This window comes from Arachis stenosperma, chromosome 1, assembly GCF_014773155.1.
Source record: "Arachis stenosperma cultivar V10309 chromosome 1, arast.V10309.gnm1.PFL2, whole genome shotgun sequence".
NCBI lineage: Eukaryota > Viridiplantae > Streptophyta > Magnoliopsida > Fabales > Fabaceae > Arachis > Arachis stenosperma.
Genome location: NC_080377.1, coordinates 135,098,000 through 135,108,222, shown reverse-complemented (window position 1 = coordinate 135,108,222; position 10,223 = coordinate 135,098,000). Strand labels below are relative to the sequence as shown.

Genomic DNA, 10,223 nt, shown 5'->3' with positions numbered 1-10,223 from the left:
ACAATTTACAAATAATGTAGAATCTAAATATTTAGTGAATATTTCGTCATCTTTCTTCATTTGCATTAAAAAATAGTAGCATGCTATATTATATAGGGGCAAATACTTCTCCTTCTGTTGTGCCTTCGAACATAAACTCGATGCTAAGGATTTGGTGAGTTCAAATGAGCTAATTAGTCGTTGACTTATTAAGGGATACTGACTTAATGTTAGTTATTCCAAAAAAGGAAAAAGAAAAGTTGTTGATATAATTATATATATCAAAGGAAAAGTATATGGAACCAACTAATAATCAGCTAAGAATGAAATAACATAATTAATTATAATTAGTTTTATTAATTTATAATTTAATTTGTTTGTTAAATTATTGTTGACCACGTTTAAAACATGAAAGAAGATACGCTAGTGTTAGGAGAGAATCACGAAACAGATGCTTTGATCATTCATTAGTTGGTTCCATATAATTAATTATGTTTTATTAATATGTAACACATGAAACATAGAAATCATATCCAAAATCATCCAATTTATAAGAAAACAGAAACATCCGTGTGCCTATCAATAGCAACATCCGGTTAAAGTCACCGGTGCTTCTGGTTTATTAGTTGGCTGATTCTTGGCTTATATAGAGTTGGTTCTCTAACATTGTTGTATATCAAATTATCAATTATCAATTATCAATATACTTTAAAAAGGGAAAAAAGTGGAATATTTAACAATTAAAAAAAAAAGTTTCCCACCACCGAATTTTGGGAAGCGTTACGCGTCACGTACTGAAAACAGGTGAAGGAAGCGGTGAGAGAGAGTTTCCGCAAATGCCACTCTCACTCTCATTCTAAATTCAATTCCTTCTTTCCGTTGCGTTTCGTTTCGGCATTTTCCCCTTTCGAAACCCTTGTTCTTCGAACCCACCTCACATTTCGGTTCTCTTTCACGCATTCTTCATCTTAGGATTGGTGCTGGTGGAAATGGCTTCCAATATTGGAATGATGGACAGCGCCTACTTTGTCGGCAGGAATGAGATTCTCACTTGGATCAACTCCACTCTCCATCTCAATCTCTCTCGCATCGAGGAGGTCTCTCTCTTTCTCTCTGCACTAATTTTTGCACGTTTTTGCTAAATTAACATTACAACTTTGGGGTTCCTTTCGTAATTCTACGTTGAAATTTCAATACTCTAATCTAACTTGCATTTGTCACTACTTCTTGCTGTTCTGGAGTTGCTTACGTTGACATTTGACAATGCATGTGTTTTTTTTGTTTTTATTTAAATAAATAGTTATTATATGATCGAAGGTTTAACATTTAAATTGCAGTTTTTTAAGATTTCGGTTGTACTTGTGCACATTGTGTTTAGACAACTAGTCAAACTGGAAGAATGTTGATAATTATATTGACCGAGTGTTGATGCTGCCTTCAAGTGTGCTCATGTTGCTAATATATTCTTTTTACACGAGACACTCATTTTTAGTGGGACTGATTTTCATTTCTCTAACGAATAATTTATATTCCATTAGTTAAGAAGGCTAAAACTAGTAACTGTAGAGCCAATTAGTTGATGCTAGAGTACTTCCAGGTATATAGGTGTGTTATCTACGGTGAAAATCTTGTTATTGGCAGGGTTCTGATCCTGTTTATGCTGTTGTTGGTTAGGCTGCATCTGGTGCTGTTCAATGCCAGATGATGGACATGACATATCCAGGTGTTGTTCCAATGCACAAGGTGGGAACATTACTTTGTTTTGACCTTCTTTTAAGCTTGTCTGGTGTTATATCTCTGTGAAGGGTAATTTTTGGCAATCTGGGTTTGTTCTAGGTGAACTTTGATGCAAAGACAGAGTATGATATGATCCAGAATTACAAAATTCTGCAGGATGTGTTCAACAAGCTGAAAATTGACAAGGTATCTGTTTCTTATGACTCTGTCAATTGGAATATTTGAAGGAGATCTATTTTTCCTTAAATAAAGAGAAAGAATGAAATAATACTATGGCTAGCTTATTATAACCTTCAAGTTTATAACTTAATAAACACTTTCCTGTTTAACATTACTACAAAGTGGTTCATCGCCAACAAACTTTTACCACATATAGCAAAATAGTGCGTCTATCAGGGACTGAAAGTTGTTTTGATGACATGGTGGAGTTTCATTCTAGTTGCAGATCACCTATTCTTTATTTATGTTACTTTCTGCCTGCTCCCCAGCAATAATTTGTATCTTCAAGCTTGCATCACCAAAATGGTCTGAATAATAGATGTTCAATCTTAGTGCAAGAGTTTTCGTTTGTTATTTAATATTAAATGTAGTCTAGACAACAAATTTACTTGTGAAAGAAAGTATATTGGTGCAATATATATTTTGTGTTTGCAGTTAATGAATTTAACATGACTACTCTATGGCAGCATATCGAAGTTAACAGGCTTGTTAAAGGCCGACCTCTGGATAACTTGGAGTTCCTGCAATGGTTGAAACGTTACTGTGATTCAGTGAATGGTGGCATTATGAATGAGTATGCTACTTTCTTTGAGTATCTTCACTGTCATTTAAAAGATTTTGGTATTCGGTGTATGTATATTATAGTACTAATTGCATGATACATGTTCACACATATTTTCAAATAAATAGCAATGCAGCATGGTGCATGCATTTGTATATCATATTGCACTTTATAATATGTCATTACTTGTTTGTTTTCTAGGAACTATAATCCTGTGGAACGAAGGTGTAAGGGTGGAAAGGACCGAAATCTAAGGTGTTCTATAAAGGGCTCAAAATCATTGCAGACAAACATTGTGAATCATTCTGGTTCAGGCACCACACTCAATTCTAATCCAACATCTGGTTAGTTTCTTTATGTCTTTGATCCTAAGTTGTTCTACATTATGCCATATTGCTTTTACCAGTTTACCTTTTCCTTTTGTTATCCTTGTTTGCCTTGTTTGACTAATTTCTTTTGTGTAAAGGGGCCAAGCAAATCAGGCCAAGTGGAGTAGAAAATGAAGCTAATTCGTCACCAGAGATTGAGGCTTTGTCCCAACAGGTATTCACTTTAGGATCAACAATTATAGTAATGTGATGAGAGATTTGAAAAGTAGTTGTTGACTAATGGAATAATGCAATCTTTGGTCCCATTTTACTATGTTTTTGTATAATTAGGTATTTTTTATTTTTCCTGATGGTATTTAATATGCCGATGCTCTCGCATACTCAGTTGCCTGACATATTACATATTAGTTATTATCTGGATAATGCTGTTGAAAGTTTTCCACTTGGTTATTTTAATGAAGTGCCTTACGGTTTGTTTGTAGTTCACTTCTTCACTCTGATGTTTCCTATTTGACAGGTTGCTGATCTCAAAATTGCTATGGGTCACCTGGAAAAAGAAAGAGACTTTTACTTTGCAAAACTACGGGATATAGAAATCCTTTGTCAGGCTTCAGAAGTGGATAATAATCCTGTAAGAATTCTTTGTATTGAAGTTCTGTTTTATTTATTCACAAACATGTTCCGGTCTTTTATCTTTGCAACATGCCTGTGGTCGTGTTCCACTTTTGTGGCACTTCCTTGTCCATATCATCTATTCTCATTATTTAGCCCCCAAAAGCAAAAGACTGTATATCAGTTTTCTAATACTTATTATTGAGTAGAAACGGAGGCAATAAACTTCAAAAAAGTTTTGTTTAGAAAAAGTATGATTTTGGCATTGACATGTATAATTTTCTAAGTTGTTTATACATTTGGTGGCTCTGATTAAGTTGATTGGCATTGACCTTTAGTACTGAACACTGAATACTGTATTTCTTCGCAATACTATATAACCATCTATTCTTTGTAGGTTTTGTAGCTTCAAAAGTAACTTATTTCCTTCCTCGATCTGGCTCAACTTTTTATTTTTATATTTTTCTCATCATTTGAATTATCACAAGGGTTATCCCTTGCTGCATTTGTCAACCTGACTCTGTTTGCATCAGTATGATAAAGATGGATTACATTGTTATGTATTGACTTCTGAAACTGCTCATCATTGTATTTACAAATAATGAACTCCTAGACCTGGGTTAGATACCAAAAGGCCTCCAGATTGTGGTCATTCCTATAGTATTTGAACATTGGTGGTTCATAGAAACTCAACGATTTCTTTTTTTAACTTAAAAAATAATGAATAAACTCTTAAATGTTCTTAATGCAGATGACTGTAGCAACTAAGAAGATTTTGTATGCTGATGATGCAAAGGAATCGGCACTAGATGAAGCTCTAGGTTACCTTAACCAAACTTTGAATGCTGTCCAAGATGAAGCAGAAACTGAAGCCTGATAACTCCCAAAAGCTAGCTTCTGGCTAGTACAGTAAGACATTTGCCAGCCAAACTCTGTTAACAAAATGCCATCTTTGACTACTAGACAATTGAACCTTTTTCCGTGTTGCGACCGTTGGTTAAAATGTGCCATTTAATCAAAAGAGATATTGCATGTCATTGGAACAAACCGAAAATGAGCCCCAAGAGTGAGCATTCAAGTATTTCTTGCTCGATAATTTGGTCATCTAGTGACTGACCTTTTCAAAAAATATTCTCCATATTTTTATTTTTTGTTCCAACTTTTAAGAAATGGGTATGCAATTTGGGTGGGCAATGGGATGGTCAACAAAGTTCTCATTCAGTGGTAGGCTAACTGGCTAAGTACCTATATTTGGTAATGGCGGCAAAAGTTACTCTTAATATCATCAAACTCTAGGACATATCTTCCAAGATGCAGTTTAGCATTAGCCTTATCATTGTTAGTTCATGGCAGAGTGCCTCAGGGAATCACTTTTCCAATAAAGTAGAAATGGAAAAACAATAATAAGATGTATGCATTAGACCATGCTAGGGAAAACAAAACACCATGTACAAAAATACATTTATAAGTAGACCATTTTAAAAGAGAAAAACACAAGATACTACAATGATGATAAAATATAATATACTTCACCCTTTTTAAAAATTTCGTAGACATGGGTCATATATAAATATATAATTCTTGCTTTTATTTATTTTGGTTAGATAGTTCTAAAACAGGCTGTACACATGTAGCACAATAACTTACCAGCTCCAATAGTCCATTAGAGGCGTTAGAGAAAATCATGTACTTTGTGCCCCATTTATCACTTAGTCACCACAAACATTAATTAATTTATCTGTGCTCTCTCTCTCACAAAAAAAAAAAAGAGAGATGTCTTCCTTTCACAACATTGACAATGGACACCAAGAAGGAGAATAATAATATCAATATATCAATATTGGTTGATTTTTCTCGTCACCTATCAGATATCAAATCTATCTTAAATTTTGTTATTTTGTCGCCCTCCCTCTTTCCTTCCAAAACAATGAATCGCACATGTGACACCCTATTTTTAAGGCAAGTCTATAAAATATCAAATGGATGGTTTTTGTTGCCTGTGTACCTGTGGTTACTAGATACAATTTGCAAGCTGCATGCCATATGCCACCTTAATTTGCTTCCAAAAGTTGGATTTTAAGTAGTCGTCAATTAAGCTCTCGCCTTTGCTTGTCAATATGATAACTAATTTACTGATAAATCTGATTTATAGATATAAACTCATTTTATAGCATTTAGATAGCAAACGATATGTGGCGAAAGTTTGCGGGGTTTATACACTAAAAGGGTTCAAAATTCAAATAGCAGATCCTTTTGAGCAGTATATAGTCAAAATTCACTTAGCATATTAATGTGGTTATCATTGATTAATTATAATTAGGTGGCGAATTAGCTTAGAAACATTTTAGTAGGATTAATATACAGCACAAGTTATTGATCGTTTAGATCTCTCAGGCGTGATACCTTTTCTTTTTTCAATAGAATGAAAACCACAAACACGAGACTCGAAAAGAAGAAATGAGATTTTTCATTTTATTCATATTTATGTTGCACTGAACTCCAATGAATGTGAGAGTAAACTTTCTATTACACATACATTGCTGAACTCTATATATGATAGCTCTGACAAAATAGTATGGATCAAGATCTTCTAAAATGAAGTTGGTAAAGTGGTAAAGTGAGAAGTTAATCATTTTTAAATTAAAATAGTAGAGCACACATTTCATAGAAGTTATAAAATCAATGATCGATCAATCCTTCACTTTACTGTTTTACTATGTTCTTCACTTTAGAGATTCAAATTCAAATAATATGTACAGAATACATCGTGTGATAGGAAAAGTTAAGAATCACAAAACATCTCATAATTTATGACCGAAAACAGATTTATTTAATTCAACTTATTTTCTGGGTTAGCATTATGCTTTCAAGAAACACTTCAAGACTGCAAACTTAAGAAGTAATCACGACAATATGTGCTATATTATATATTTGCAAGATGAGAACCACCACAAATGTGGTTTACTTTATTGAATAATTTTCTTTAATAAAAATCACAAACCTCGTATATAATTACTATAAATATCCCCTTTTCTTTTACATTTGGAGACTCGTGTGATGAGACTTAGGCGTAACCACAGAGTCCGTAGACACAGTATTGGCCCTTTTCACACCGGTTGTTACAACCGCCGCAATGCCTCTTGTCGAAGTTGGTATTGACGCATTCCCCTCTGCAGCACGAATCAGTATACTTTTTGCATTTCTGCTTGCAAGCGCCGCAGTTTTGCTTGTCGTACCCCAAGTCCATACACTTGTTGTTGCAGCACGCTGTCGTGTTCCTATCGTAACCCATCAAGTAGCAAAGCTCGTTATCCCTTTTGCAATGATCTGCCGCTTTTGGATTCCTTGGATTCTTGTCATCCGGATATTCAGCAAGGAAGCGATTCAGCCGCTTAGAAGGAAGAACTATTTCGTTTTCGCCATCATGGATCAATGGCTGTTGCTGCTGCTGATCCAGCGACGATTTCACTTCCTCTAACTGGTTAATACCGTTCATCGTGATGAGCGCGATCGACAAAGCCATGGTTATTGCTATGGCGAATATGGCCTTTAGGAATCCCATGGCTTTGCCAATTACAAGAGATAGCTTCAATTTAAGCTCTCAGAATCAGAGTGGAGGAGAATTGCTTTCTTCTATATTCTATGTTTGTTTGTTTTGTGTGTTTGGGAAGGTGGAGGGTGGTGATGGAGAAATGAAGATGGAAGGGTTTATAAAGGAGAATATTTGAGAGAAGAGTTGACGCGGCAAAAGTGGTAAAAGTTGAGAAGGTTGTATGCATGGGGCATGCGGAAGAGTACTATAGTGGCTTTCTCGTTATTACATTATTATTTAGTCCTTATGAAACCTTCAGCTACCTATATAACTTGAACATACTCCAATAATATCACTGCTCTCATACTTTACTTCTCTGTGCAAGGTCTATTATATCCTTTTCGTCTTAATTTCATGACTTATACTTCTCTATGATTTGCTTTAATTGGTATTATATTATTTTTTTATGGTATAGTACACTATTTTTTTTTTGGAATATTCGTTTCTTCTTTGATATAAAATGAATTATGAAATATTCTAAAATTATTTATTTTAAAAAATAATAATTAGTAAAAATTTGATAACAATTTTATTTAATATAATAACTTAATTACAAAATTTTAAACGGTAAGAATCTAACTAAAAATTTAATAAAATTATAAAAACTAATATAATAATTAAACCTAATTTATATTTAGATACAGATACACTATCGAAAGATATACTTTTCCGTGTCAAAATGTTTGTCACAACTAAAATCACATATATTACAAAAACTTATGAATGGTTTAATTATCAAAGGGTACTTCCGTACAGTAAAACAATCATTGATATTACTTTGATAATAAAGAAGTAACAATAACCGATAAAAAAATATAGGGAAATGCTAGGGGTACAATGACTTTATTGAACAATATGAACAATCACCAATCAAATAAAAACACACTACACCTCCAAATTAACCTTCTAAATTTTAATATTAAAATAACCATCCATACACTAGTAAAATGAACATCCGATATATCTATTGTTTACATTGTTTAATATTTTCATTGTTCACCTATACTTTTCCAAAAATATATATTACTTGAGTGGTCACATATGCTATGCTTGTGGAAGTCAAAGGGTATTGATGACATTTCAGAAAGGCGTGGACGGCCTGAGAAAATTTAGGCATACTGCTAGGATAAGCAAAGGGCTTTGCCATAAATGCAGAGAACTTTAAACAAAAACTATTATAACTCACAAATCCAGCTCCTACTCTTCGTGTTTAACATGTTCTAATACAACAAATTAAAACTTGGATTCAAAGATTCTTCCCCATTCTCCAAGAGACTAATCTGGCCATTTTTGTTGAACAGTTAAGGGATTGCTCCATGCAAGTTAACTCTTATGCCTCTACACGTGGTGGGTTTAAAGTGTAAACCACACACAAATTGGCCTAAACAATTAAGAATAATAATAGAGATCGAACAAATAAGGGCTTCAATACATGATAGGTTGACCTAGAATTATTACAATTCTCATGAAATGTTTTTTTAATGTTTGGACAATTAGGGTTTAGGTGTGCGCGATTTTGTTATTGAAGTTGTGTGGTCTGTATTATTTGTTGGAGAAAAAACATTAGTTAGCTAGGAACATCGGAAGCTATGAGGACCACTTATATGGAATTTCCAGCTACATATATATAGATCCCTTGTTTGATATCTAAAGTATGACTTAAAGCAATGTTTGTTCGTTTATGCTAGTCAAGTTCTGAGAGAAAATAAATTAGGACTCCTTCGCACACTTTGCTCAATGAGATGTGTTATTTTTAGCATTTTTATATTGAACTATATATGTTATTAAACTATAATTCATTAATAAAAAGTTTTATAGGCTCCTTTAATTATATAAAATAAGAAGGATTCAAAATTATTAGAATCCTTAAATCAGTTTTTATGTGAATATTTTTTTATTATTATATAAATCAGTCCCAAAATTTTGTGGTTTAGAGTATTGTGTTTTTGTAAATGATTATAAAACATCTCAAGATGGAAAAAATAACGTATAAAAATTGGATACATAAGACAATTTATGCTTTGCTCTAACCCTCAGGGTTTTTTGTTTTCAACTTTTACCCATTACTCTTTCTATGTTGAATGATTTATAGTCATCTAAAAAATCACACTACTCTTTGACTATTTACATATTTTTAGATTACCTAGTTTAAGCATAAATTCCCCCAATTTATGATATTTTGCTAGTTAACCTAAACCACAAAACCTTGAAACGAATTATATAATAATAAAAAAATATTCACCTAACAAAAATTGATTTAAGAAATTTTGATCATTTTAAATACTCCTTATTTTATATAATAAAAAAAAAACGTAGTTTTATATCCTATTCTTGACACAGTTCATTGTAAATATTTGAACATTTCTATTTTAAAACTCAAAATAAACTATATAATAATGGTACTAAAAAAGTTACAATTTAATCATAATTATTATTTACATTATTATAACAAAATTCTGAATGTTCAAACTTGAACTTTATCATTTTTAATTGAATTCAATATAAGTAAAATTTTGAAAGTTATTATACAAAAAAGTAATATAAAAAATAAAAGTCAACGGGATATATATTGATTTAACCATGGGACAAATTATTCTAAATTATTTATTTTGACCAATTTAGGAGTTGACAAGTAAGTTTATGAGTAATAATTATCGACTAATTATTAAATAACCGTTCCATATATGACTGACTATTACGTACACACAGAACTTTTATAATTAAATTTGACTAGCGTCACTTTCAAATCAATAAGCATATTCGAATTAGTACTTTAATAACAAATTATTAAAAATTAAACACAAAAAATTATATTTGAGATATTCAGATTTTCTTTTGGTTTCCAATAAATATATACATGGTGAATACTACAGTATAGATGCAAATGTGAAAAGATTTACAAAAATTTTTTCATTTATGATTCTGTATTGACACGTGTTTCATAAGCCTTATTGAAGGGAAGAGTTTGATAGGACGTCTGTCCTTGCTGAACCTTGTAATTTTTAGCCACAGGCATGCTACATATCTATGTAATTATGTAATTATTTGGCCCAAGTTCAAATAGAGTCACGCGCATTAATGATGAGTGAAAATACGTTCGCAAAAACCTTTCGTTACTTTGCGCTCATTATGAAAAAGCGTTGCTTCTTCCTCAACACGAAACTGCTACACGAAACCGTTCATTCTCTTCGAA

The 10,223-nt window shown here is 32.4% G+C and overlaps 2 protein-coding genes across 2 annotated transcripts; one reads left to right on the top strand and one right to left on the bottom strand.

Annotated features, from left to right (window-relative positions):
- Positions 1 to 791: 791 nt before the first annotated feature.
- LOC130940037 (microtubule-associated protein RP/EB family member 1B-like) lies at positions 792 to 4,634 on the top strand. Its single transcript, XM_057868091.1, has 8 exons — positions 792 to 1,076; positions 1,654 to 1,722; positions 1,816 to 1,902; positions 2,403 to 2,509; positions 2,699 to 2,841; positions 2,964 to 3,040; positions 3,344 to 3,457; positions 4,190 to 4,634. The coding sequence occupies exons 1-8, from the start codon at positions 969 to 971 to the stop codon at positions 4,313 to 4,315; spliced, it is 831 nt and encodes a 276-aa protein (XP_057724074.1). The 5' UTR covers positions 792 to 968; the 3' UTR covers positions 4,316 to 4,634.
- Positions 4,635 to 6,245: 1,611 nt separating this feature from the next.
- On the bottom strand, positions 6,246 to 7,100 carry LOC130944461 (stigma-specific STIG1-like protein 3). The gene has a single exon (XM_057872799.1). The coding sequence runs from the start codon at positions 6,998 to 7,000 to the stop codon at positions 6,503 to 6,505; it is 498 nt and encodes a 165-aa protein (XP_057728782.1). The 5' UTR covers positions 7,001 to 7,100; the 3' UTR covers positions 6,246 to 6,502.
- Between the last annotated feature and the right edge of the window lie 3,123 nt (positions 7,101 to 10,223).

Excerpts from the sequence above, each read along its gene's own strand:
- LOC130940037 (XM_057868091.1), top strand. The coding sequence starts at position 969 with ATGGCTTCCAATATTGGAATGATGGACAGCGCCTACTTTGTCGGCAGG. Across the intron at positions 2,510-2,698 it reads AATGGTGGCATTATGAATGA|GAACTATAATCCTGTGGAAC; the intron begins GTATGCTACTTT and ends TTTGTTTTCTAG. Across the intron at positions 2,842-2,963 it reads CAATTCTAATCCAACATCTG|GGGCCAAGCAAATCAGGCCA; the intron begins GTTAGTTTCTTT and ends TTTTGTGTAAAG.
- LOC130944461 (XM_057872799.1), bottom strand. The coding sequence starts at position 7,000 with ATGGGATTCCTAAAGGCCATATTCGCCATAGCAATAACCATGGCTTTG.